Below are 21,342 nucleotides of genomic sequence, written 5' to 3' on the forward strand. Positions count from 1 at the left end.
TTCGCTCTCGCTGCCGTCGCGCGGTTTGGCGGCGATCACCCGGGAAGTCGGGAACGACGTGAAGAAGGGAATTGTTAGGAGGCGGCGGCGTTAAGCGTAGTTAGAGCGCAGCCAGGGAGGAGTCCGAGCTTAGCCGTGGAAGACGTCCTCGAGCACGGGTGTTACCGAGGCACTCGGACCCGCGCAGCTGCAGAGCAGGCCCCGTTTCTCCAGAGGTGCACACGGACTGCAATCCTATTGCCCTTACTCAAGGGAAGGCAGAACAGCAAAATGGGTTTTCCGTCCTACACCACTTCGCTTGTCGGTTTGTCAGTGGCAGGCTGAGCCCTGTATTCCAGTATTGGTCTCTCTAATGCCTCTTCCATAAAAGGTACTGACTTCCCACTTTTTCAGTGTTTCCCTGCTTGTGTCCCCAAAGATTGCATTTGCTGCGTTATCATATTGCTCTGTAAGCGGCTCTTTGGATGGCTCTCTGCCACCACTCTTAAGTCTTCCCAGTCTGGTTGCTTTAAGACAGAGGAAGATCAGAGTACATCTTCATTTAAGCACTGGGGGAAAAAAAACCCCCAGACTAACTTAATGCATTTAGACAAATTCTTCCAGCTTTCCTCATCAATGTCGTGTTTAACTGTGTGCCTCGGTGCCGCTACAGCATACTCAAATGCTGTGTTACCGATAGTCTGAATTCCATGCACATCAAAATCCTCAAAGCCCTCACTTTAAACATAATAGCATTTTTAACTCTCATTTGCTTCTCACACAGCATGCGCCACTCAGCAACTGAGGTAACTGGCATACAAACGCTAATGGGATTTGGCAGGAAGCCATGTATTAGTCCTTCACCCCAGTGCTTCCCTGTTCCTTGGATAGGTCCTGTCATCCTTTTTGAAGAATTGCAGATGCAAGTGGACTTGCATCTCACCACCCATGTTCTCAGCCTGGACTGTTCCCTGGACATACCTTTACATGCCATTTCCACTACAAGATGCTAACCTGCAGCCCAGTGAGAAGACCATAACAGGTCTGCAGAGACCATATATCAGCCATTCTGTCATAGAAGTGTTATTGCACAGCATGGCTTCTCTCAGTCATATTAATTCGTTTTAAGTAACCTGTGTCTGCTGCACAGATTACCTGAATTTAGCCTGAAAATTTGATCATGGGAACTAAAGCATATAGTAGAAAAAACATCTTTCCAATACTTCTTCATTTAAAGTGACTTCAGATCTCATCCATTTTCAGAGCAGGCAAGTGGGGACACAAATAGCACCTGAAAATTAGCCCCTAGAGGTTTCTTTGATTTTCTACTCATGTTCTTGGTGATGGGGAGTACATCTGCACCAAAAAAAAAAAGTGGTGAAACTCCACATACAGGATCTTGATCCTGCAGAGTACAAGTATACCTCCACACAGGTCCTCATTTCCATATCCCTACTAAGCAAGAGAGTAGTAACACTACCAGTAACCTAAATGCTGTGATAAGGGGTTCAAAGGAAAAAAGAAAAAAAATACAAGTTTTCACAGGGAAGAGTGATTTAGCTTTGAGTTTTGTCACAAGATAGTGCACTGTCTTAATTTGAATTTTTTTTTTTTAATTAAAACAAGCACAGAAGTAGTTGTATTCAGTTTTAATGATTAGCTTTCTAAAACTGTTACAGCTGAAAATAAAGTGGTTTTGTTTGCTGGAAACACTTTTCCTTCCTACTCCTCCAATTTTGTCAATGTTCATGAAAACTTTAAATGAGTTCCTTTTCACTAGTTCAGTCCAAATACTACTTAAACATTTACACTGATTTCCCCCCTCCCCCCCTTCCCCTCCTCAGGATGACTCAGTGGTATCAGCTACAGCAACTTGATTCCAAGTTTTTGGAGCAAGTTCACCAGCTATACGATGACAGCTTTCCTATGGAGATCAGGCAGTACCTAGCACAGTGGCTGGAAAACCAGGATTGGTAAGTATAGAAATTGGCCTTCAGGCTGTGTGATAAGCAACGTTCTCATACATGCAGTTACAGGCAGCAGAAGAATACCGGGGAAGCAAGCTGCTAGGTGAACCTTTGCTGGTAGGACGCTTCAGTAGCTGTGTGGGTGCTATAGCCTGTGTTCTTGTTCCTCTTCAGGGCTTTCTAGAGGGGCCTGACACCTAGGGTAACAACTGTACACTCTATCTCGTATTTCCCTCGGTTGGTCTGTAACAAAGGCGGCTGTTTTAAGACTGACTGGTTACTACCTTGGCAGCTCAGTCTCTCGCTGTTTGCAGACTTCAAACTTCTGCCAAGATTTTTGTGGAGCGTCTTCTTTTAGAAGAGTGGTACAACATGCACATGCATCAGGTTTGCTTTTAGCTTCTTGATGTGCATGGAATGAGTAAATGAAGTTGCACAGAATGTGGCAAGAATAATACAGAAAAACAACATTTCTGTATCAAAGAAAGTAAAGTCAAAGTTGAGAGAATGAAACTGGCTTACATTCAAAGGTAATTCTTACTGCTTGCATATACTACAACTGGAGTTGGGGATTAAAAATAAAGTACTCCTGTATGCATTTCTTGAATGCTGTATTGAAAGTATATTTAACAAAAACATGCCTTAAATTATTCTAGGGAACATGCAGCCAACAACATATCTTTTGCTACGGTGTTATTCCATGACCTGCTGTCACAGCTTGATGATCAATTTAGTAGATTCTTGATAGAAAACAACTTTTTGCTGCAACACAACATAAGGAAAAGCAAACGTAATCTTCAGGTATGCCTGGGGTATATGCCTATACATTTGCTTGAATCGCTTCAGTAGTGCGATTGGATGCCTCTAAGCAAACTACACTGCCATGAGGGATTTTCGCAGAAAATGTGTGAGAATCCTAATTTAAAAGCCAGAATTCAAATGTTGCTCAATTTTTGGTTTAACTTACTACAGTTAGAAAGTTACGGTTTCATTACCAGTACAGTTAGTTTCCAAGAACGCTAGGAAATAGAAAGTTGTAGTTTGTAAGGTGTTTACTATACATATTTGGAGTGCCTACTCAAATGTAGTTTCACTTACCCCACCTCCTTCCCCAGCCGGTTTCCTCAGTGTACCCACAAGCTTCTGATGCAGAAGAAACACAGGGGAAGAAATCCTTCCCATGTAACTGCAGAACTACAGTTAACTAGCAAAGGACTTGTCATTAGACAGCACTTCTATACATCGTATTGTACTGACAAAGAAAAGGTCCAAAGCAATTGGTAGTGAGCAGCAGTGCAAAACATATCCTTAGTGGACCTAATTATTTTCGTTAGTCCTCCCCTCCTCCCTGTAGCGCTCTACATCAGAGGATCTTCCATAGAGTCACCTTCTCCACAGCCTATTTCCCACACACCTAGCTTCTCCTCACCACAAGTCAGTGACTAGGGGACTGTTTTCTGAGGAGAAGAGAACATGACCAGGCTGTACTTATCAGATAGTAACTGTAGATCAGCAATAAAAGATCAGTCAAGAAGGCTGGTACAGCTCAGCGACCCTCCAGGGCAGCACCACCCTGGGCAGAACAGGGCAGTACTCAATCCAGAGCGTGTTTCAACTTTGTATGCATGTAAAACAATAAGGTTGAATTTGTATCCAACCTTGACTGTTCATAAGTGGCAGCTAACATATCTCCTTTACATCACTGAGCAAGAGCTGTACCTGTCAAACTAGAACCACCCCTCAAAGCCAGCAGCTATACTTCAAAGGTGCAGGAGGGTGGCTCGAGAGAAAGGGTGAGCTCTCTCTAGGACTGTAGGGTAGTATCTCACTTCTCCGTAATGCCTCTGACCCTTTCCTGTTGTTTTATGCTGAGTCCCATCTCTTCACGCACTAACAAACTAAATAGAAACTCATTATGGGAGACGGCTGCAGCTGTCACACTTCCTGTGATCTTGGAGCATGCTATGACCAATGTGTGCCCTGAGGCTCACACACAGTCACCCACTAATCTTTTTGCTAATCAGTTTACTGAAGGACAAGAAATTATGGGTATGAACTTTAACAACAGACTGTCTCTAATGCCAGGATAACTTCCAAGAAGACCCAATACACATGGCAATGATCATCTACAACTGTCTGAAAGAAGAGAGGAAAATACTGAACAGTGCCCAGTTGTCAAATCAGGTAACAGTCTTGAAATGTGTACTGCAGTTGTATCTACCCTTTCCTATTATTTGGGACAGAGGGAGTGGAAGATGACTGAAAGAATAAACAGGCTGTCCTCTCTCTGCCCAACAATATGTTTCGTAAAGATGGAAGAGTGAACACTGATATGTACCAGCTGGACAGCATGGCTTGTTTGTGCTGTATGAAGCATTTGGAGGGGAAATGGCCAGGAAGTAATTTTTATTCCTTGAGTGATGTAAAAGCTATGCTGTTTTTTTAATGCTACTGTAGTATTGCCTGATACGCTCATCAGCTTTTATTACAGTTTAATAATTAGTGCTTGCCTTATTTCTGCAGCAAGATTTTAGCTTTTTTCTTCTGCATTTTACTCCTGAACTTAGTCTGTATTAAGCAGCTGAGCCTTGGTGCTTCTCTGGACTTTCTCTCTGGGAAAACGATGCATCATTCTCCTTCCCAGTTATCTCCAAGTATTTCTTTCTATTTTTGTTTCTTAAATGAAGCCCCATTTCTTTCCTCTGAACCATAGGTAAAGCTGCATTCTTCTCCTTCCTCATCTGTTCTCTGACTTTTCATCTTTTTGTTTTTTCCTTTCCAAGAAGCACTGTTTTGCAATAAAAAAAAAAACCTCTGCAAAGTTAGCTAGATGTAATCCACTACGTAATGATACAGCGATGACTGACCAATTTATTAAGTTCTGATACTGAAATACTTCCCTTTAGGGCAAGTTTTTGAATGCTTGTTGGTAGGGTGGGAAGAGCACTCAGGCATAGGCTTTCAATAAGGGGCCTAATGCAACTGTGTCCAAAACAGCTCCTCTAAAAACATGACTGACAAAGCCCTTGTAGCTGCAGCACAGCTGTTCAGTTTCTGTTCTGGTACATGACATAAAGCACTCACAACTGGCTTTCGAGAATGTGATTTATTTGGGTCATCAAAAAGGGAATTAAGTCCTCCTATACTTACTGTTGGCACTAGGTACAACACCATGCCCTATCTCTGCTTTCTGGTAGTTGTTCTCATTTCCCAAAACTGAGAAGATAAAATCCATAGCAAGCACAATTATAAGCATCATAAAAACCAAAGGAGAATCCTGAATGTTAGAGTATGCTCAGATTGCCTTAATAGTCTGACTTAAGTCTATGATGGGGGACCTTTGGCAGTTTACCAAAATAAATACTTCAGATGACCTTAGCTTAAGTTGAAGCGTTAATCAGAGCAACAATGCATACCTGACTGTCCCACATTGGAGGAACAGCAAGTTTATAATACTGATAGTACCGTTAACGTGTGGAACGAAAAATCCTGTCTTTCATATTACTGCAACTCTCCGAGTGATGTCATGCAATAAGCTTCCCAAATGATACTGAGGTCAGCTTTCAAAGAAACTATACAGAGACCTAAAGTGTGCTTGAATGCCCTCTAGGAAAGAAATTGCATACCAAGTTACCCCATTTGCCTGTACACAGACCTATCTTGTTCTTGCTCTTAGCCTGTTTCTCCCCATATCCTGTACAGATGAATCTAATACTTTATGTAGATGTCATCCAGCCTTCAGGGTTGTTGTTTTCTTGAAATACATTTAGAAGATACATGAAGACAAGCAAACAAAAGAATGGATTTGTGCAGAGAGAAAACAGAATATGTTTATAGCTTTATATTGGTATGATGAAAAAAATGCAGCATCACCACGCAACAGGCATTTTTAATCCTCCCTAGTTTCTTGCAAATTCACCTGAACTTGGTTTTATATTATAAACCCTTAGTATGATTTATCAGAACAAGCCATGCTTCATCAGGTTGTTTGTCAGCAAAAGCCACTAACTTACACTAATGAAAAAGTATTTGGTTCATGGGTCGCTCTGGTTTGACTTCTGTTGTTCTGCTTGCTTTCCCTCAGATGGAAGTGGGGAGCATACAGAACACTGTGATTGGGATGCTGGACAAACAGAAGGAGCTTGATGCAAAAGTTAAGGCTGTAAAAAACAGTGTTATAGTAAGTATAGTGTAACTATTTAAAGTAGCATTTGTTGATTCACAGATGTTGAAAAGCTTTCAGTGCATAAGACTTTCTAAAATGACAAAAAAATAAGGTAATAGTTTGGTTTTGAAGTCTATAACAAGTGATTGTCTGAAAATAGAAAGTAATTATTTATCAGTAGCACCATACATTTGGTATTTGACTGGTTTAGCAAAATCAAATTTCTTGTGCTTAAATTTTAGCAACAAAACCATTTTGCCCATCTGAAATACTAGCAACTGAAGAAAAACTCTTAAGAAATCATATACTGATCAATTTGTTGTTAACTAGAAGATAGATTTTTCATTTAGCATATAGATGTTTGTCTTAACAGACACTGTCATGACAGAAAGCTTTTCTCCAAGAAATACCTAAAAATTTGAAAGTTGGTTTAAAATGCTGTGTGCTGTTCCAAGTTTCTCCGCTGTAGCCTAGGTTCTCCTCAACTCTGAACTTACATGGCTAGACAAAGAGGGCTTTTCCATATTTTATAATTAACAGATTTTAGTTAGCCGAGAAGAGGGAGGGAGATAAAGTTTAGGGATATTTCCTGTTAGGGAGTTCCAGGAAAAGGCATTGCTACAGAACTGGACTTCATCTCTCTGAAGGAGTGGTACCAGGCAGTTCCTAATCGGTAGTCATTTTGCATTACATGAAAGTACTGAATAATTGTGGCCACCTTCATTTGTGCTTTATAGGACGTGGAGCAAGACATCAAGACATTAGAGGATATGCAAGATGAATATGACTTTAAATGTAAAACCTTGCAGAATAGAGGTGAGTAATTTATCAACAACGTATCCTATTGCGTATAGTCTGTAAGGGTAAACTCTGCTGTGTTATGTCAGGAAACTAAACCTAATGATATGCAGCCAAACTTACTGGTAATGTCCCTCCATTAATTCTGCTTTACGCCAAAACCTAAATTCCTGAAAATGCATTCTCCGCATCTGTCTGTTCTTGCAAGTAAGAGACCCTCTTTGTTAACACAGCATTCCTTTGTCCTTTACATCTCTTTGCTACTAGAAATAGCGAACCCTATAGACTCTGTGACCATTCAACCATACACCTAAGTAGTTCAGTTTAGGCTTCTCTTTGCCATCTTGTACTTCACAAATGCCTTCCTGCTTCAAGTTTTGTAGGCTCTTGTGTACTGAGGGAAGTAAATGCAGCTGTAGTCCACACTGGTTTCATTATATAGATTTGTCTCTCTTTTTGACTACTTCGTTCTAGAAAAGGCTTCAGTTTCCAGCACAAATTGGCAGTTGACTGTCCCTCAGAAGAGGGACATGTTCAGAAGATACTAAGGGGAGCATTGAGCCATGATCTTGCTCTTTGTACTTGGGGGCAAGTAGCGCTTCCGTGAGGCAGACGGGAACCTCTAACATAAGGTCAGCAGGCAGCAGAGGTGGTAGCTAGGGCTACTATGTAGGATCTGTCAGCCTGGGCTACCTTCAGGAGGCTGTAAACATCCTCCCTTGAAATTTAGCTTCTGTCACCAGGTTAAGTAATATGAATAGTTCATGTCTGAAGTCAGCAGGAGAACAAATTGCTCAGTGTGTATCTTTACACAATATAATCATTATTTTAAATCAGGTTCTTGCTCTAAAAAGCAAGCAAACTCACATCTCAATTACTTTACTGGGATAGTGGCTTTTCCTTGCATTAGTGCTTTAAGTATAGACTCTGTCCTTTCAGAAGGAGGAGAGGAGGAATCAAAAAAATCTAGGAAGCAGTAAATATTTCCTCCCCTAAGCTTTAAAGATATACTTCACTTGACATTAGCCAGGCAGGTCCCCTTCTCCCCCCAGTGTTTCCCTCACCCATACTTCAGCGCTCCTTCAACCTCACCTTCACAATTTGGACTTACTTTACAGAGCATGAGTCCAACGGTGTGTCACAGGAGGAATATAAGAAAGAACAGATGAATCTCAAGAAGATGTTTTTATCACTTGACCTCAAGAGAAAGGTAGCACTCAAGTTTTCTTTCAGAAGGCAACAGGACTTCATTTTGAACGCATGTTCATTTTCATTGGGTTGACGTAACAAATTTTCATTATATAATGAAAAAACTTTTCTACTACTATCAGTTGAACTAAGATTTCATTCTTTCCATCCTGACTGAAAATCTAGAATCTCTGTAAGCAGTTTTATTTCTCTTCTAGCAACCTTTATCAAGCTGTCAGGTAAAGCTAAAAGAAAAGTGAGAGAGAAAAGGTGTCATATCAATAGTCACACTCTTGAGGAAAAAAACTGATTAAAAAATTTGCAGCTATATTAGAGTTAAATGTGCTCACTCTCATTGCAGTGCTTAAATCTTCAGCAAGCACTGGGTGATCCCAGATACACATTTCAGACATACATGGATGTGAGACACTGACTCTTCAGAATTCAGCAATACTGAATATGCTTTGTTTCTCCATTGTTTCTCCACACAATCTAGCAAGTAGTCCAGCTAAAAAGCAGCTGTTGACGAACTATTACTTTGAGGTCCTTGCAGAGTTTTGCAAGACAGACAGCATTTGCTAAAACAGTACTTAGTTTTCCTGTATGAAGTATTTTTAATAAGCAGGGTAATTTAATATTCTCTATAGGAAGTGGTGAACAAGATAGTACAGCTGCTGAACACCACAGAGCACACGCAGAGTGCTCTCATTAATGAAGAGCTGGTGGAGTGGAAACACAGGCAACAGACTGCATGCATTGGTGGCCCACCCAATGCCTGTCTTGACCAGCTACAGAACTGGTAAGTCTTTAGTCAAGGACAGCATCGGACAGGAACTTGAAGTGTGTTATGAAGGAACACCAGATCTGTGAAATATATTAATTATTTATATTATGCACTTTCATTCTGTCACAGCATAACTACCTTTCATTGATTTTTTGTTACCTCACCACATTTCCAATGAGCAAGAAGTGTTCTCTGTGCACTGCCTAGTCCTTAGGGACAGTCACCTGGCTGGTGTCTCAGCATTATTACAATACAAAAACATGCTAAAAGTAATAAGATTGTGTAATTGTAGGTTCACCATTGTTGCTGAAAGTCTACAGCAAGTTCGTCAGCAGCTCAAAAAGCTAGAGGAACTGGAACAGAAGTTTACCTATGACCCTGATCCCATCACAAAAAATAAACAAGTTCTGCAGGACCGAACATACAGTCTTTTCAAACAACTCATCCAGAGGTAACAGACAAGAAGGGTATTCTTGTGTTTGCGTGAATAAATGCATGGAGAGCACCTTCCCTTCTGTTCCCTCAATATTTCCTGCACACTAACTTTGCATTTTCTGAGATTTTCCTAAGTTTGCCACAAACATTAACCTAAATGACCATTTTTGAGATTTACCCTAGCTAGGGTTTCCACAGGTTTAGGCCCATGGAAAGGGTTTGTGATCAGTCATCGTTTAAGTTAGCAGGAGCTACGCTACAATATGCATTGGTTAAAGAATCAACCTCCTAGTCTGTTAATCCATTTCTTGCTTTAAGCTTCAGCCCTACAAAGTTCATGTAAATGGAGGCAAGAAACCATCCGCACCAAGCTACACCCAAGATAAATACACATTAGATTCTCCAACCCTTTGTCTCTGGACACATCCTCTTTGTCTCCAGCATAGGGAGGCCAGCCCTATCTCTGTATCATCTCTATGAGGCAAGTTACTGTAGCTGGTAGTTGCCCCACATAAGATCAGAGTCCCATTTCGTAAACATACAGTAGACAAAAATTCATGCTGCAGAAGGCTTGAAACTAGCAGATAGGAGCAGGGACTTAGATACAGTAGGTAACACCCTGTATGGTGGGCTAGAATCCAAGGTTTCCAGAGTCCCAGTCAGATGCTTTGACCACTAATCTTCAACTGGAAAACACAGCTGCTGCTTTTCAATGAAGTTAAGGCAATGAGGAAGAGTTGTAGAAGTCCAGCTGCTGTTTATCTATCTTGCTTGTGAGTACAGTGGAAGGAAGAGTCTCCATGCTGCCTAGGACTTGGTAACAATAGAAATACTTCAGGATTTATGTCTACACAGCACAGTGCTACACAAAAGGTGCCCAAGATGACAACAGTTTGGGGTGCATCAGAACAGGTTAGCCTCAGGAGTTTGCTTCATGGGGTTAGCTAGCCCTCATCAAATCCTAGCTAGCTTATCTAGCTCTTGAGCATATGTTGTTATATAGCACTGTCACCATAAGTATTTAGCAAGCACTGGGAATGGCAAACAAAGCAATACTCCTCACTTGGATTATGCTAGTTACATCACAGTGTTTACATGCTGTTTGCTTTCAGGGAAGTTTGAGGTAGCACTCTCTCACCACACCATCCGTGTATTTAGGAAAAACCAAACCTTATGAAATCACCTCATTCTTGCAATATTTCTAGCCCTGTTGATACAAGCGAAAGAAACCGACACACAGACCTCCTTATAGATTGAAACTGAAGTGTACAGTACTACTGGTAAATCACCATTCTTTTAAAGTTCACTTTTTATGTAATTTCTTACTCCTTAAAGACAACATTGATGAAGTGCCTTTAATCTGTTCTTTCTGTAGCTCCTTTGTGGTAGAGAGGCAGCCTTGCATGCCAACGCATCCTCAGAGGCCATTAGTTCTGAAGACAGGAGTGCAGTTTACTGTAAAGCTGAGGTACGTTTTTCCCCTTCTTGTTTTGTGGTAAGCTTTCACGTCATTGGCTTCCTACAGCTGTGAGGATTGCACATCTTACTGTATAGCCTAAGTGCTGAGGTCAGGAGGAAGAGGAAGGTGCCATGTGGCAGGGGGATGTCTTCTAGCAAAGTTTAACTTGCATTTAGCTTTTACCCTTTATCAGAAAGTGGGGGGTATTGAGTGTACAAGAAACACAACCAAACAGCAGAACAGACACATGCAGACCACTTTGTCATGCAAAAGAATAACTCATTTGCCCATCTAGTTCCCTCTCTAAATCAGGACATGGGATCAGTGTCTACAGACCTTGCTGATTTATCCTGTCACTGCATCTATGCTATCTTGTGTGGAGCAAGCCTGGAGCCTATATGTGGCCCTGAGTTGTGCAGCTTAGTTATACCTGTGATAAGCAGTGCAATAGAAGAGAACCTGTCTTTTGCAACTGGAGTAATATTGAAAAAACCCTTCTCTTTCCAGATTGCTGGTGAAATTGCAGGAATTGAACTACAACTTGAAAGTGAAAGTTTTATTTGATAAGTACGTTGCATTTTTCTCATCCCTGTGTATGTTAATGATAAGCAGTTCCTGCATTCAAAAATCCAAGAGGCAGTCATATTTTAAGTGTTGAGTTGGCCAGGAGCAGGCTGGTTCTCCATGGCAGCAGGTACAGCCTCCCTTTTTCTTACCCATACCCTTGCTCTAAATCTCTCTCTGCCATTAGAGACATGTCACAAAGTACAGAAGGCCTCAGCATTTGCTTTAAGGGCCAGGAAAGAAATGTAACAGGCTTTCCAAAATAACAACAGTGGCTGTAAGGTCATGAAAGGGGGCTGTGCTTTTAAGAAAGCAGGTGAGTTTCGTCTTCTCATTTGAGTCTTTAGGGGGCATTCTGTTCACTTGAAACAGCACTGGGGTCCAGAAACTTGCATGGAATGGAGGAAAGGAAAAGAAATTCTTACGTGGATGTGGGAGCTGAGGCTTTGAGAAGTGCACCAGATACAATGCAACTCAGGAAAATCCAGAGTGGCGGGAAAGCCGATTCAAGTGATGCAGCAATTTATTCAAGAAGTTGTACGGTTTAACAGCAGATTTAGAATGACAGTACCATATAATTTTTTTCTCAGAGGGAGCGTTAAAGCCTATGTAGTAAAAGGAAGGACTTGCTTTGATTATAAAGCCCCCATAGCAAAATTTATGCCTCAGTAAAAGATAGCCTGTGTAGCACAATATTTATTTTGACTGCTTGAACCAATTGCCTCCTCTTTTGCACAAAAGATTTCACAGAAGCATTTTACCAGTTCTCAGCTACTAAAACACCCACATTTTCTGTCTGTGGCAGAATCTTTAAAATACTTTTATTTTGTCTTTTTTTTTTTTTGACAGAGATGTAAGTGAGAAGAACTCAGTCAAAGGGTACGTGGCATTACAGTTTGATATATTAATATTGGGTTCTTTCAATCAATTTGAGACTCAATTCTTTTCTCTTTGTGAAGGTTCAGGAAATTTAATATTTTGGGAACAAACACGAAAGTAATGAACATGGAAGAATCTACCAATGGAAGTCTAGCAGCAGAATTCAGGCACTTGGTAGGGGATTTTTTTTTCTTTTATTGACACATCCATTTAATTGTGTCAGTAAAGGGTGTGGTAGGAAGATGACAAATTGCTTTTGTTATCGAAGTCATTGTTTACTTTTGTATAAGAGGAACTGTGAACATCTCTCCTTTTTCCTTGTTCTTCCCTTTCTGAAGTATTTGGCCCATTTCAATTGAAATGCTATTGCTTTTGTTACTGAAATAGGGCCAGAAAGGCCATACAGCTGATGTTGCAATAAGTTCTTTGGAGGAGAAAGAAAAAGAAGCCTAGAAATGCTGTTTTGGGCCTTTCAAAGGAAGGCCCATAGGTAGGAAAGCTTGGAGTAGTCTAAAGAGCTTTGAAACTGAAAGAGGAAAATTGTCCAGGAGAGGGCAGCTACAAGAAATTCAGTGACTTCAGACTATACAACACTTTTCATCTGCAGATTGTGAGATAAATCAGATTGGTTTCATCATTACAACAGGAAAGGAAAGATGCAAGTCCTGAACCAGTGGTCATGGAATTCTCCCTTACTCCCTTCATTGTCAGAACAGACACTGTCTGGAGTTTATTGTCCAATTCAGAGGGGTACTTTGATAAACCAGTATTTCATCTGGTCCTTCCTGATTTCACACTGCTTCTGTTCTTATAAGGCCTCTTACATAAAGGCATTACGTAAGGGTGCAATATCAGTTTTCACAGATGAATAGTTTATAAAGCAGTAGTAGTTACCTATGGTTTAATCTTTTGGCTTCCACAGCTTAGAACCAAATAGGATTGGACACTAGTGCGGCAAATTTGCATACAGTTGAGCAACTAGAGCATGCAAACATTTGCATCCCCTACCACTTTTCATTTGCAGCCGAGGTAAATGAGTGACAGGGTTTTTTTGTTCATTTGCAGCAACTGAAAGAACAGAAAAATGCAGGAAGCAGAACAAATGAGGTAAGGAGCACTAACCTTGTTTGTAAAGCCTTTGCATAATACTAAAAAGGCATTCAAGCATTTAAGACAATGCTCTGCTCAGTGCCGTGAAGGATGACAGATCAATAGGAGAGGAGTTCAGTGTTTCTAGAAAGTGATCCATGTAGGAGGTGTCTACAGATGAGAACTAGTGCCAGAATGGTGTCCCTCTGGACTCTTCCCTCATTGGTACCCAGCTTTAACAGGACTTTCTGGCAAGGACAGATTTTTCTGTGGCTTTGGGGTAGGAGCCAAAAAAAACCCCAAGTGCCTAGAGAGTACCCATTCTAACGGGCAGTTTTAGGACATTAGCATTGTCACTTGACTGTGACCGGTAAACTGTTTCTGAGGTCCAGAGCAAGTAGCCCTGGGCAGAAAAGGTTTCTCCCCATGATAAATCACCTTACCCCCCACCCAGGCAATTTTCAGTCCCTGAAAGGTTTTCTTTTTTTATTACTTTTTTTTTTCTTTAAAGGGTCCTCTCATTGTAACAGAAGAACTTCACTCTCTGAGTTTTGAGACGCAGCTGTGCCAGCCTGGCTTGGTAGTAGATCTAGAGGTATGTCTTAGATGAAACAGAGATGGGCTTCAGTTCCTGTATGTCACTCATGCTGACAATCTAAACTTTTTTTTTTTTAAGTACTTAGCTATCAAACACTTTCAGTTATTTAAAAATATATAACACTTCACAACATCTCTGTATATACACATACAGTGAGAATGCTGTCAAATATCTGAGTAAATAGAGTAGATGTGCTTTGTAAAGTATCTGATAACCAACCCTGTGTTTTAAGCTCACTAGGTATCAGTTTCCATTTATTTCAGAAGCAATATGCTATGAACTCTGTAACTATCAGTGCTATCATAACTGACACTAAATTGAAGTCTTTATCAGGCAAAAGTCACCTGAGTCTTTCTAATACTTCATCATACTGACACTTTCTCCTACATACAAACTTCAAGTGAAAGAGTTAAGACCACACAAGCAAGGAATTAGAAATGTGTTTGCGGGTAATCTAGAGGATGACTGCAACAGGGGTACAGGATAGTCTGACACGTTTCCTTTTGTGTCCTTTTCAGACCACATCCCTTCCCATTGTTGTGATCTCAAATGTGAGCCAGCTTCCAAGTGGATGGGCTTCTATCTTGTGGTTCAACATGCTGTCTACTGATCCCAAGGTATTTGCAAAAAAAAACCCCATATCATAAATACTGTAATTTTCAAGCATTGTCTGTATACAAGTAGCTGCTGCATTTTTTCCATGGAGATGACTCTTAACGGCTTTCAGGTTTAGAGGTAGAAGCAGAATGACTTACTTCCCTATCCTAAACAGACCAATGTTTGAAACCCACATAAGGATATTATGCATTGTATTCAGCATATACAGTACACAGTGAGAAGCCAAATAAACATTCAAGAATTCAAATACAGTGCACTTGAGTAATCTAGGAATTCTACACACTGGGAGAAGACATGTCCAAAGCAAAGTCCCAGAGACTGCTTTTCCTGGTAAGGAGTGCCTGTCAGAATAGCAGCCTGCTATTCCAGAGTTGTCTTAAGCTGACATCGATTCTTAAAGTCTGCATTCTGTTTTGGCAATACACTTCTGTAAATTCAAGTGGCATTCCAAAATCAATGTTTATTAACTGTAGATTGTATTTTTTCCTTCCATTTTAGAACTTGTCCTTCTTTCTGAATCCACCTTATGCAAAGTGGTCTAAACTTTCTGAAGTTCTGAGTTGGCAGTTTTCTTCTGTAACAAAGAGAGGACTTAATGCAGATCAACTGAGCATGCTGGGAGAGAAGCTACTTGGTACGGTCTGCTTACATTACTTTAAACCTTTTGGTTCTACTGAACAAGCAGATCGCCTGTTTGAATTGAAGCTAATTCTACATCTTTTCTGCAATCTATTTTAAGTTTTCATTTCCTCTCACACCTTTGCCCCCCCCCTCATACAATATCACTTTATAGCAATGAAGCATTTTCCAGTTTTCAATATGGTAGAGTTTGCAAATGAAGGTCAGGTCATGAAAAAAACCTGCAGTTCTAACTTAAGAGTTCTATGCATTAGGCAGTGCAGACTGGGGCTCCTTCTACCTTTTGAAGAGCTACTGAAGTAATGCACACGTATTAGTCAGTCTTTGAAGTGGATGTTTCTTGGCATTTTGTTTGGGTTTGGTTTTTTTTTTTTAAATCCATCTCTAACATTAATTTTAACTTCATGCATGCCACCAACTACAGTGGGGGTTTACTCTATCTGCATAAACACAGTTGCAATATCAAGGTGCAAACATGATGAAATTATTGAAGGATGTCAAATTGAACATCTCCCAGATGAGACTCCTTAGTGAAAGCCTAATCAGCCATGAATTTTGTTTTCCAAACTCCTTGTCAGTTTACCTCATAGGCAGGGCACTTGACACAGCTACTGAGTTTGCATAGTAGACTCTAGATAAAAATACTGTTGATTCAGTATATTCCACTAATCTAAGTTTCACAAAGTGTTTATATTTAAAGGGTTTTGACATTAGTGGGTCTAGGTGGTAAGTACAGCATTCCAGTCTCTACTTCCCTTCCTCTAATTTCCCAAAGACATAAGATCTGACAAAAAGCTTACTGACTTAACAGATTACTTTTCAGAATTATGCAAGGAGAATAAGTGTTATTAGTCTGATTAAGCATCACAAGGACAAAGTAAACACTGACATATTTCTATGGTCAACTTGCATTTCAGAACTTCAGAGATTCTTTGTCAAGCTCTGGTAACAGTAGGGATGCTACTTAAATCTTACATCTACAGCTAGAAGTATTTCACTACTGAAAAAATCCAGGTCGCTGAAACACTATATATTCAGGATCCCTCAGTGCAAGGGGACACAGAATCTAATAGGGTGCCAGGTACAACTCACCTGCTGTTTTTGTGATGTGAAAGTTGACAGAATCTTGGTCTCCAACACTAGCAGCATCAGAAACAAGCTCTCTAACCCAATTTATTTTTAGAGAGATGAGGGAGAAGCAGCATATTTCTGACTTTATTGAAATCCATAGCATGATCAGTATGGAAAGAATTTGACTCTGTATACAGTCAGGGTCTGCAAAGCTCTAGCTACTGTAGTCACAGCATAAAGTTTTCTTTGTGGTTTTGATGTGGTTATGAAACACTGTTGACATAAAAAGAAAGCAGGGGGGAAACTACTGCAACAGGTTGGGACAGACCTAGGAGTCAAGAATTTCTGGGGCAAAAGCTTACAAGTCACCAGAATTGAGACAGGAAAGCGCTTGATCTCAGAAAGTTGACGTAGGGTCTGCTGAGCTCTTACAGAAAAGCTTATGGACTGCAGTTTCCTTGTTTTGCTGGAAAAGAGATACGCAAGACTCCATTCTGACATTTTCTATGCTGTGCTACACCTAACACTGGCCAGTTTCAAAATGCTTCCAGGAAGGAAACTGAGTTAGTTCCCATCACACAAGGTCTGTTTAAATACATTTGGTCATTCTCATGCAGTGAACTTCTCCGGAGGGGAAGCCTGCAAGCTCTCCCTGCACTAGCCATGAAAATACTGTAGCCTTGCATTTCTTTTCTTAGTCCAACAGCTCAGAGTTGTAAATAAACACTCAGAACTTGGTGCTATAAGTTACTTAGTAAGACTGAAAGTACTTATGGAACATGACTGAAGTAATTTATTCTGTTCAGGGCCAACAAGTGGAGGATCTCACGATGGCCTTATCCCTTGGACAAGATTCTGCAAGGTATGAACTCAGTTTAAATAATTGAGGTGGAAGAGGGAGCTTTGTCTTGTTTTGGTTTTGTTTTTTTTCCAGGGTGCTTTCTTTTTCAATAGTGTACCCTAATTATTCTAGAGCTTACATAGTTGTGGAAGGTTTTGGTGGTGAGGTTAAAGTAGCAGCAGAATGAGGAAAAAGGGCTTATAATAGCAAGGAGTAGATGATTTTGAGATTGCTTTTGAACCGTGTAAACTGTATAGAAAAATGCATCTTTCAAACATGGCATCTTCATTATTGTTAATGCAACTGCTATTAATAGAATAGTTCTCCATTTTAACTATTACAGAAAGCATCAGAAAAACCTAGCAAGATGAGCAATTCTTCTCTGTCATAGTGAAGGACATTTCCCAGACCAGGGGCAACTGGATTAGGGTGAGGATTAGCACAGGGCAGCCAAGAGGGTCAGCATGATAGCAGAGAGCCACATCATGAGATTTCAGAACCCTGGCTGCGGCAAGACAGGAGGACTCTTCACGCTTTCTTTGGCTTAAGACCCTAAACTGGTATAGATGAGCAGGAGCTGACAGCAGAGAGGAACAGACTCCAGAGGAAGAGTAAAGCTCTGGTGACCTACAAGCACTCAAGTTCATTAATAGGAGCGTGTCACAAGGAATTGAAATCTGAGCCTAAACAGAAAGCGTCTCTAAGCTGTTCTGCTAGCCAGCCTGGTTGAAAGCCCCATGGGATGGTTTGGGTGTCCAAGAGCTCCAATAAGGACAGTGCCCAGGCAGGAACCAGAGCCTTTTCTCTGCTCTTCGACCAGTGTTGTTGCATGAGAGGTGATGGATCACACGTTTGTGGGTACTGTAGGCTCGGGCAGGCATTTCTCTCACACTGCCTCTTGCCTTAGGACTCAGTACATGCTTCATTCCCAATAGTTTCTGTCCTTCTGGAGCAGAGAAACAGAAAGGGGAAAAAAATCATAAGTAATACGGGGATGATGGGAAACAAGAAAAAGGGGAGAAAAACAAGAACAAGTAGATGCTGGTAGGGTTGAGAGCTTGCTTCCTCTCCACTCAACAAAACTCATGTTTCTATCCCTGTTCTCCCCTCTCCCACCTCTGCTGTTCCATATTCTGAATTTCAGGAAAATATAAATGATAAAAATTTCCCTTTTTGGCTGTGGATTGAGGGAATCCTGGAGCTTATTAAGAAACACCTCCTGTGTCTCTGGAATGATGGGTAAGACTTGAGTGAAGTTAACAAAGATGCGGTCATTGCCTCAGACCTTTCATTTACGCTAGCAGTTGCATCCTCAGGTTGTGAAGTTGTTTGTGCAGATACCTTGGATCCAATAAAGTGGAACTTGCAACCAGAAAAATCTGAGGCAAATGAATTCTAGTAGCGAGGAAGTCTCTAACAAGGCAATTGCTTAAAGCAAAAGCATCAGGTAACCAAGCTGTCCCATTTAAGTCACAGAGCAGGGCTTTGAACGTCAATTTTTTTTTCCTCCTGCTATAAGTAGGTTCTTTGCACACCCTAAAACAGAGCTTTTTTTGTGTTTGACAGGGAAGACTAAACTACAACAAAGTATAAGTCATAAAGTGATCATCCATCTTAAAAAAAAAAAAAACAAAACAAAAACCCCCAAAAAAACCTTTCCACAGGCAAACATTGTGAGCCTCCTCTAGGTGGCAGCAGCCAGACTGAACTTCTGTATCTGCAATATGAGTCCAGACAGTAGTCTTTACTGATTTTAACAGAGTATTATTAATTAGTAAGACTCTGCCTGATGGAAAACCAGTTCCATTTGCCCCTTAATACTGGTTAGTAAATTTTTGATTCTGATATTGCAGATTTCAGAAGTAATTGCTGCCAGAAACAGGTTCAGCCAGGATCACAATCCTGCATTTTAGGTTTAGCCACATTAAGACACCCTGTCGATAGTGCACTCATAGTGGAGCATCCTAGTATCCCACGAGTTTGCAGGACCTACAACAGCAGGATTGCTCTGTCTTGCTGTATTCAGCAACAGGCTTCAAATTATTACCCCCTAGCTCCAGATGAGTTCTGTTAAAGCCCTTTATAGTACAAGCCTTGTTTCACTGCCTAAAACCTGCATATTTCTTAGCTAAGTGGACTCCAGTGCAGCAGGATCTTTTGCCACCATTACTGAAGCAGAGTTGTGGTTCTCTCCCATTTGGTGTTCCGCTTCGGTATGGCTTTGATAGTATACAGTCTTGAACAGCATTACTCATTGCTCTCAGTTATGAGAACAGTCCCCTGTTTAGGGTTTAACAGAAAGAAGAGGTGCAAGTTAAATCCTGAATGTAATCAAAGCCAGAGATTTAGTACTATTAGTTTTTCCTCCCTCAGCTGGCTTTGTTGGATAGTCACAGATATTTGTTTTCTAGAAAGGCAAAAAGGGAAACCAAAGGGAAAACTTGCAAACTGCAAAGATACTTGCGTGGGAAAGAGACAAGACTACAGCATTCATTAGGACAGAGATTCCCCTTGAGAAAAAAAAAAAAAGTATTACAGCCTCAGGAACACTTGCCTTTCTTAATACTCGAGGGATGGGAAGACTAGAGACTATCATTATACTCAGTACATTTGCTACCAAACAGATTTGTTACTTAAAGCAAGCTGTTTAAAAAAACAACCACAACAAAAAACCACACACACCCAAAACCCCCACAAAACAGGACAGCTTACAGCACCTGAAATTTCTAAGCAAAATCATGATTATTTCGTAGGTTTTGTGCAAAAAGCACTTTCCCTAACTTAATGCACAGAAGAACCGTAGTAGTACTTTTTGAGTAGTACTCAAAACTTTGTTATTGATGGAGTACTTTGAGGAATAAGCAGCAGTGCAAAGAAATTCTGACCTTTTAAAAAAGCAGTTGGGGTTTGACCAGGGTTATGCCCTAGTGCTGGCTTGTACAACTCCCTCCACAGTACTTATTCAGACCAATCCATTTCTTAAAATTACCAGACTGGCCTGCTTGCCTACACAACATTTGCTGAGCATAGTGTATTTGAGGGGTTGAAGTCACACAAGCTTAACAGCTCATCTAGAAAACATGCACAAGGAATAAAACAAACCCCACATCTGTATGATGCAATCTAGTAGCTGGCAAACTTTGTTTCATCAGCTAAAGAAGAGAAACAACTGTTTCTTAATATACTTTTGAAATTAAAACTGCTAGCTGGGATATGTCCACATAGCACACATAAAACTTTACTTCTGCTTCCACAGCCCAGGTTTGACAGCAAAAGACAATCTCTTTTATTCTGAGCTCAGGAAAATGATTGTATAAGCCACCAGGCAAAAGGAACAGTGCTGAGGGAAGCTGTGGGGATTCATGGCTTCCACAGGGCAGCTCCAGCCTGTCAGTCCTACTGCTAACTTCCTAGCTGTTCATAGAACAAAGCCTTCTGTGAGGCTTTTACAAGTACTTTAGCTTTTTAGTTTTCCTAGCTAGCCCAGCACAGCTTAGATTTTACATTGAGGAGTAAACTCAGCTTTTTCTTTTTAATGTTACAGCTGCATCATGGGTTTCATCAGTAAAGAGAAAGAACGTGCTCTATTGAAGGACCAGAGTCCAGGAACATTTTTACTAAGATTCAGTGAAAGCAGCAGAGAGGGAGCAATCACGTTTACTTGGGTAGAAGGATCTCAAAATGGTAAGTCAGTAACAAAGAACATCTTTGTCTTTATGCTCTTCTCTTTCATACTGAGAACCAATACACCACCCTAGCAGTCCCTACCCTCACAAGCAACAGGCCACAGCAGACACATGCCTTACTTGGTGTAGTTTATAAGCCAGTGGGTTGTTCAGGGTTTCAGCTAGGATTAGTAACACTTACCAGGTACTGCTTCTGGCCTGGAAGTTTGTTGAGGACAAACTGCCTAGGCTGTCTTCCCTGCCTCCTTAGGGTCTCTCAGCAAGGCACCTTTAGCAAATACATACCTGCATCTCCCTCCAAACCTATATCACCTTCCCCATCAAAGATTTCTCTCTCAGAAAAAGTTCACTACAACTACATTCAGCCCTCCATACTATCATGCTCTCCTACAACTTCACCTTGTGTGTAACACTCCTTTCTCAAACAGCTTTCTTTAACTCACGGTCCAACACATTTGTTTGTTCATTCCTTCCTTCCCACATTCTCCCCAGGTAAACCAGACATTCACTTACTTCATTTTCCTAGCAGTTCTCCTTCCTCCTGTTTCCAGAAGGACAGACAAAAAGCTTTGTTCTTCAGTT

General features: G+C 40.8%; 1 protein-coding gene across 3 annotated transcripts in view; it reads left to right on the plus strand.

The window, feature by feature from the left end:
- Window positions 1-1,824: 1,824 nt before the first annotated feature.
- Window positions 1,825-21,342, plus strand: part of STAT1 (signal transducer and activator of transcription 1, 91kDa) — a 24,224-nt gene continuing 4,706 nt past the window's right edge. For all 3 annotated transcript variants that reach the window (XM_009334199.1, XM_009334200.1, XM_009334201.1), the window contains exons 1-19: window positions 1,825-1,952; window positions 2,603-2,747; window positions 4,032-4,130; window positions 6,031-6,126; window positions 6,849-6,927; window positions 8,028-8,119; window positions 8,745-8,896; window positions 9,174-9,332; window positions 10,692-10,784; window positions 11,283-11,342; window positions 12,189-12,218; window positions 12,299-12,392; window positions 13,284-13,325; window positions 13,819-13,902; window positions 14,424-14,522; window positions 15,022-15,157; window positions 17,040-17,095; window positions 18,219-18,313; window positions 20,619-20,758. In XM_009334199.1, coding sequence (XP_009332474.1) covers window positions 1,825-1,952; window positions 2,603-2,747; window positions 4,032-4,130; window positions 6,031-6,126; window positions 6,849-6,927; window positions 8,028-8,119; window positions 8,745-8,896; window positions 9,174-9,332; window positions 10,692-10,784; window positions 11,283-11,342; window positions 12,189-12,218; window positions 12,299-12,392; window positions 13,284-13,325; window positions 13,819-13,902; window positions 14,424-14,522; window positions 15,022-15,157; window positions 17,040-17,095; window positions 18,219-18,313; window positions 20,619-20,758 — 1,879 coding nt within the window. The remainder of the gene's footprint in view (window positions 1,953-2,602; window positions 2,748-4,031; window positions 4,131-6,030; window positions 6,127-6,848; window positions 6,928-8,027; window positions 8,120-8,744; window positions 8,897-9,173; window positions 9,333-10,691; window positions 10,785-11,282; window positions 11,343-12,188; window positions 12,219-12,298; window positions 12,393-13,283; window positions 13,326-13,818; window positions 13,903-14,423; window positions 14,523-15,021; window positions 15,158-17,039; window positions 17,096-18,218; window positions 18,314-20,618; window positions 20,759-21,342) is intronic.

This window comes from Pygoscelis adeliae, unplaced genomic scaffold, assembly GCF_000699105.1.
Source record: "Pygoscelis adeliae isolate BGI_AS28 unplaced genomic scaffold, ASM69910v1 Scaffold251, whole genome shotgun sequence".
Lineage (NCBI taxonomy): Eukaryota > Metazoa > Chordata > Aves > Sphenisciformes > Spheniscidae > Pygoscelis > Pygoscelis adeliae.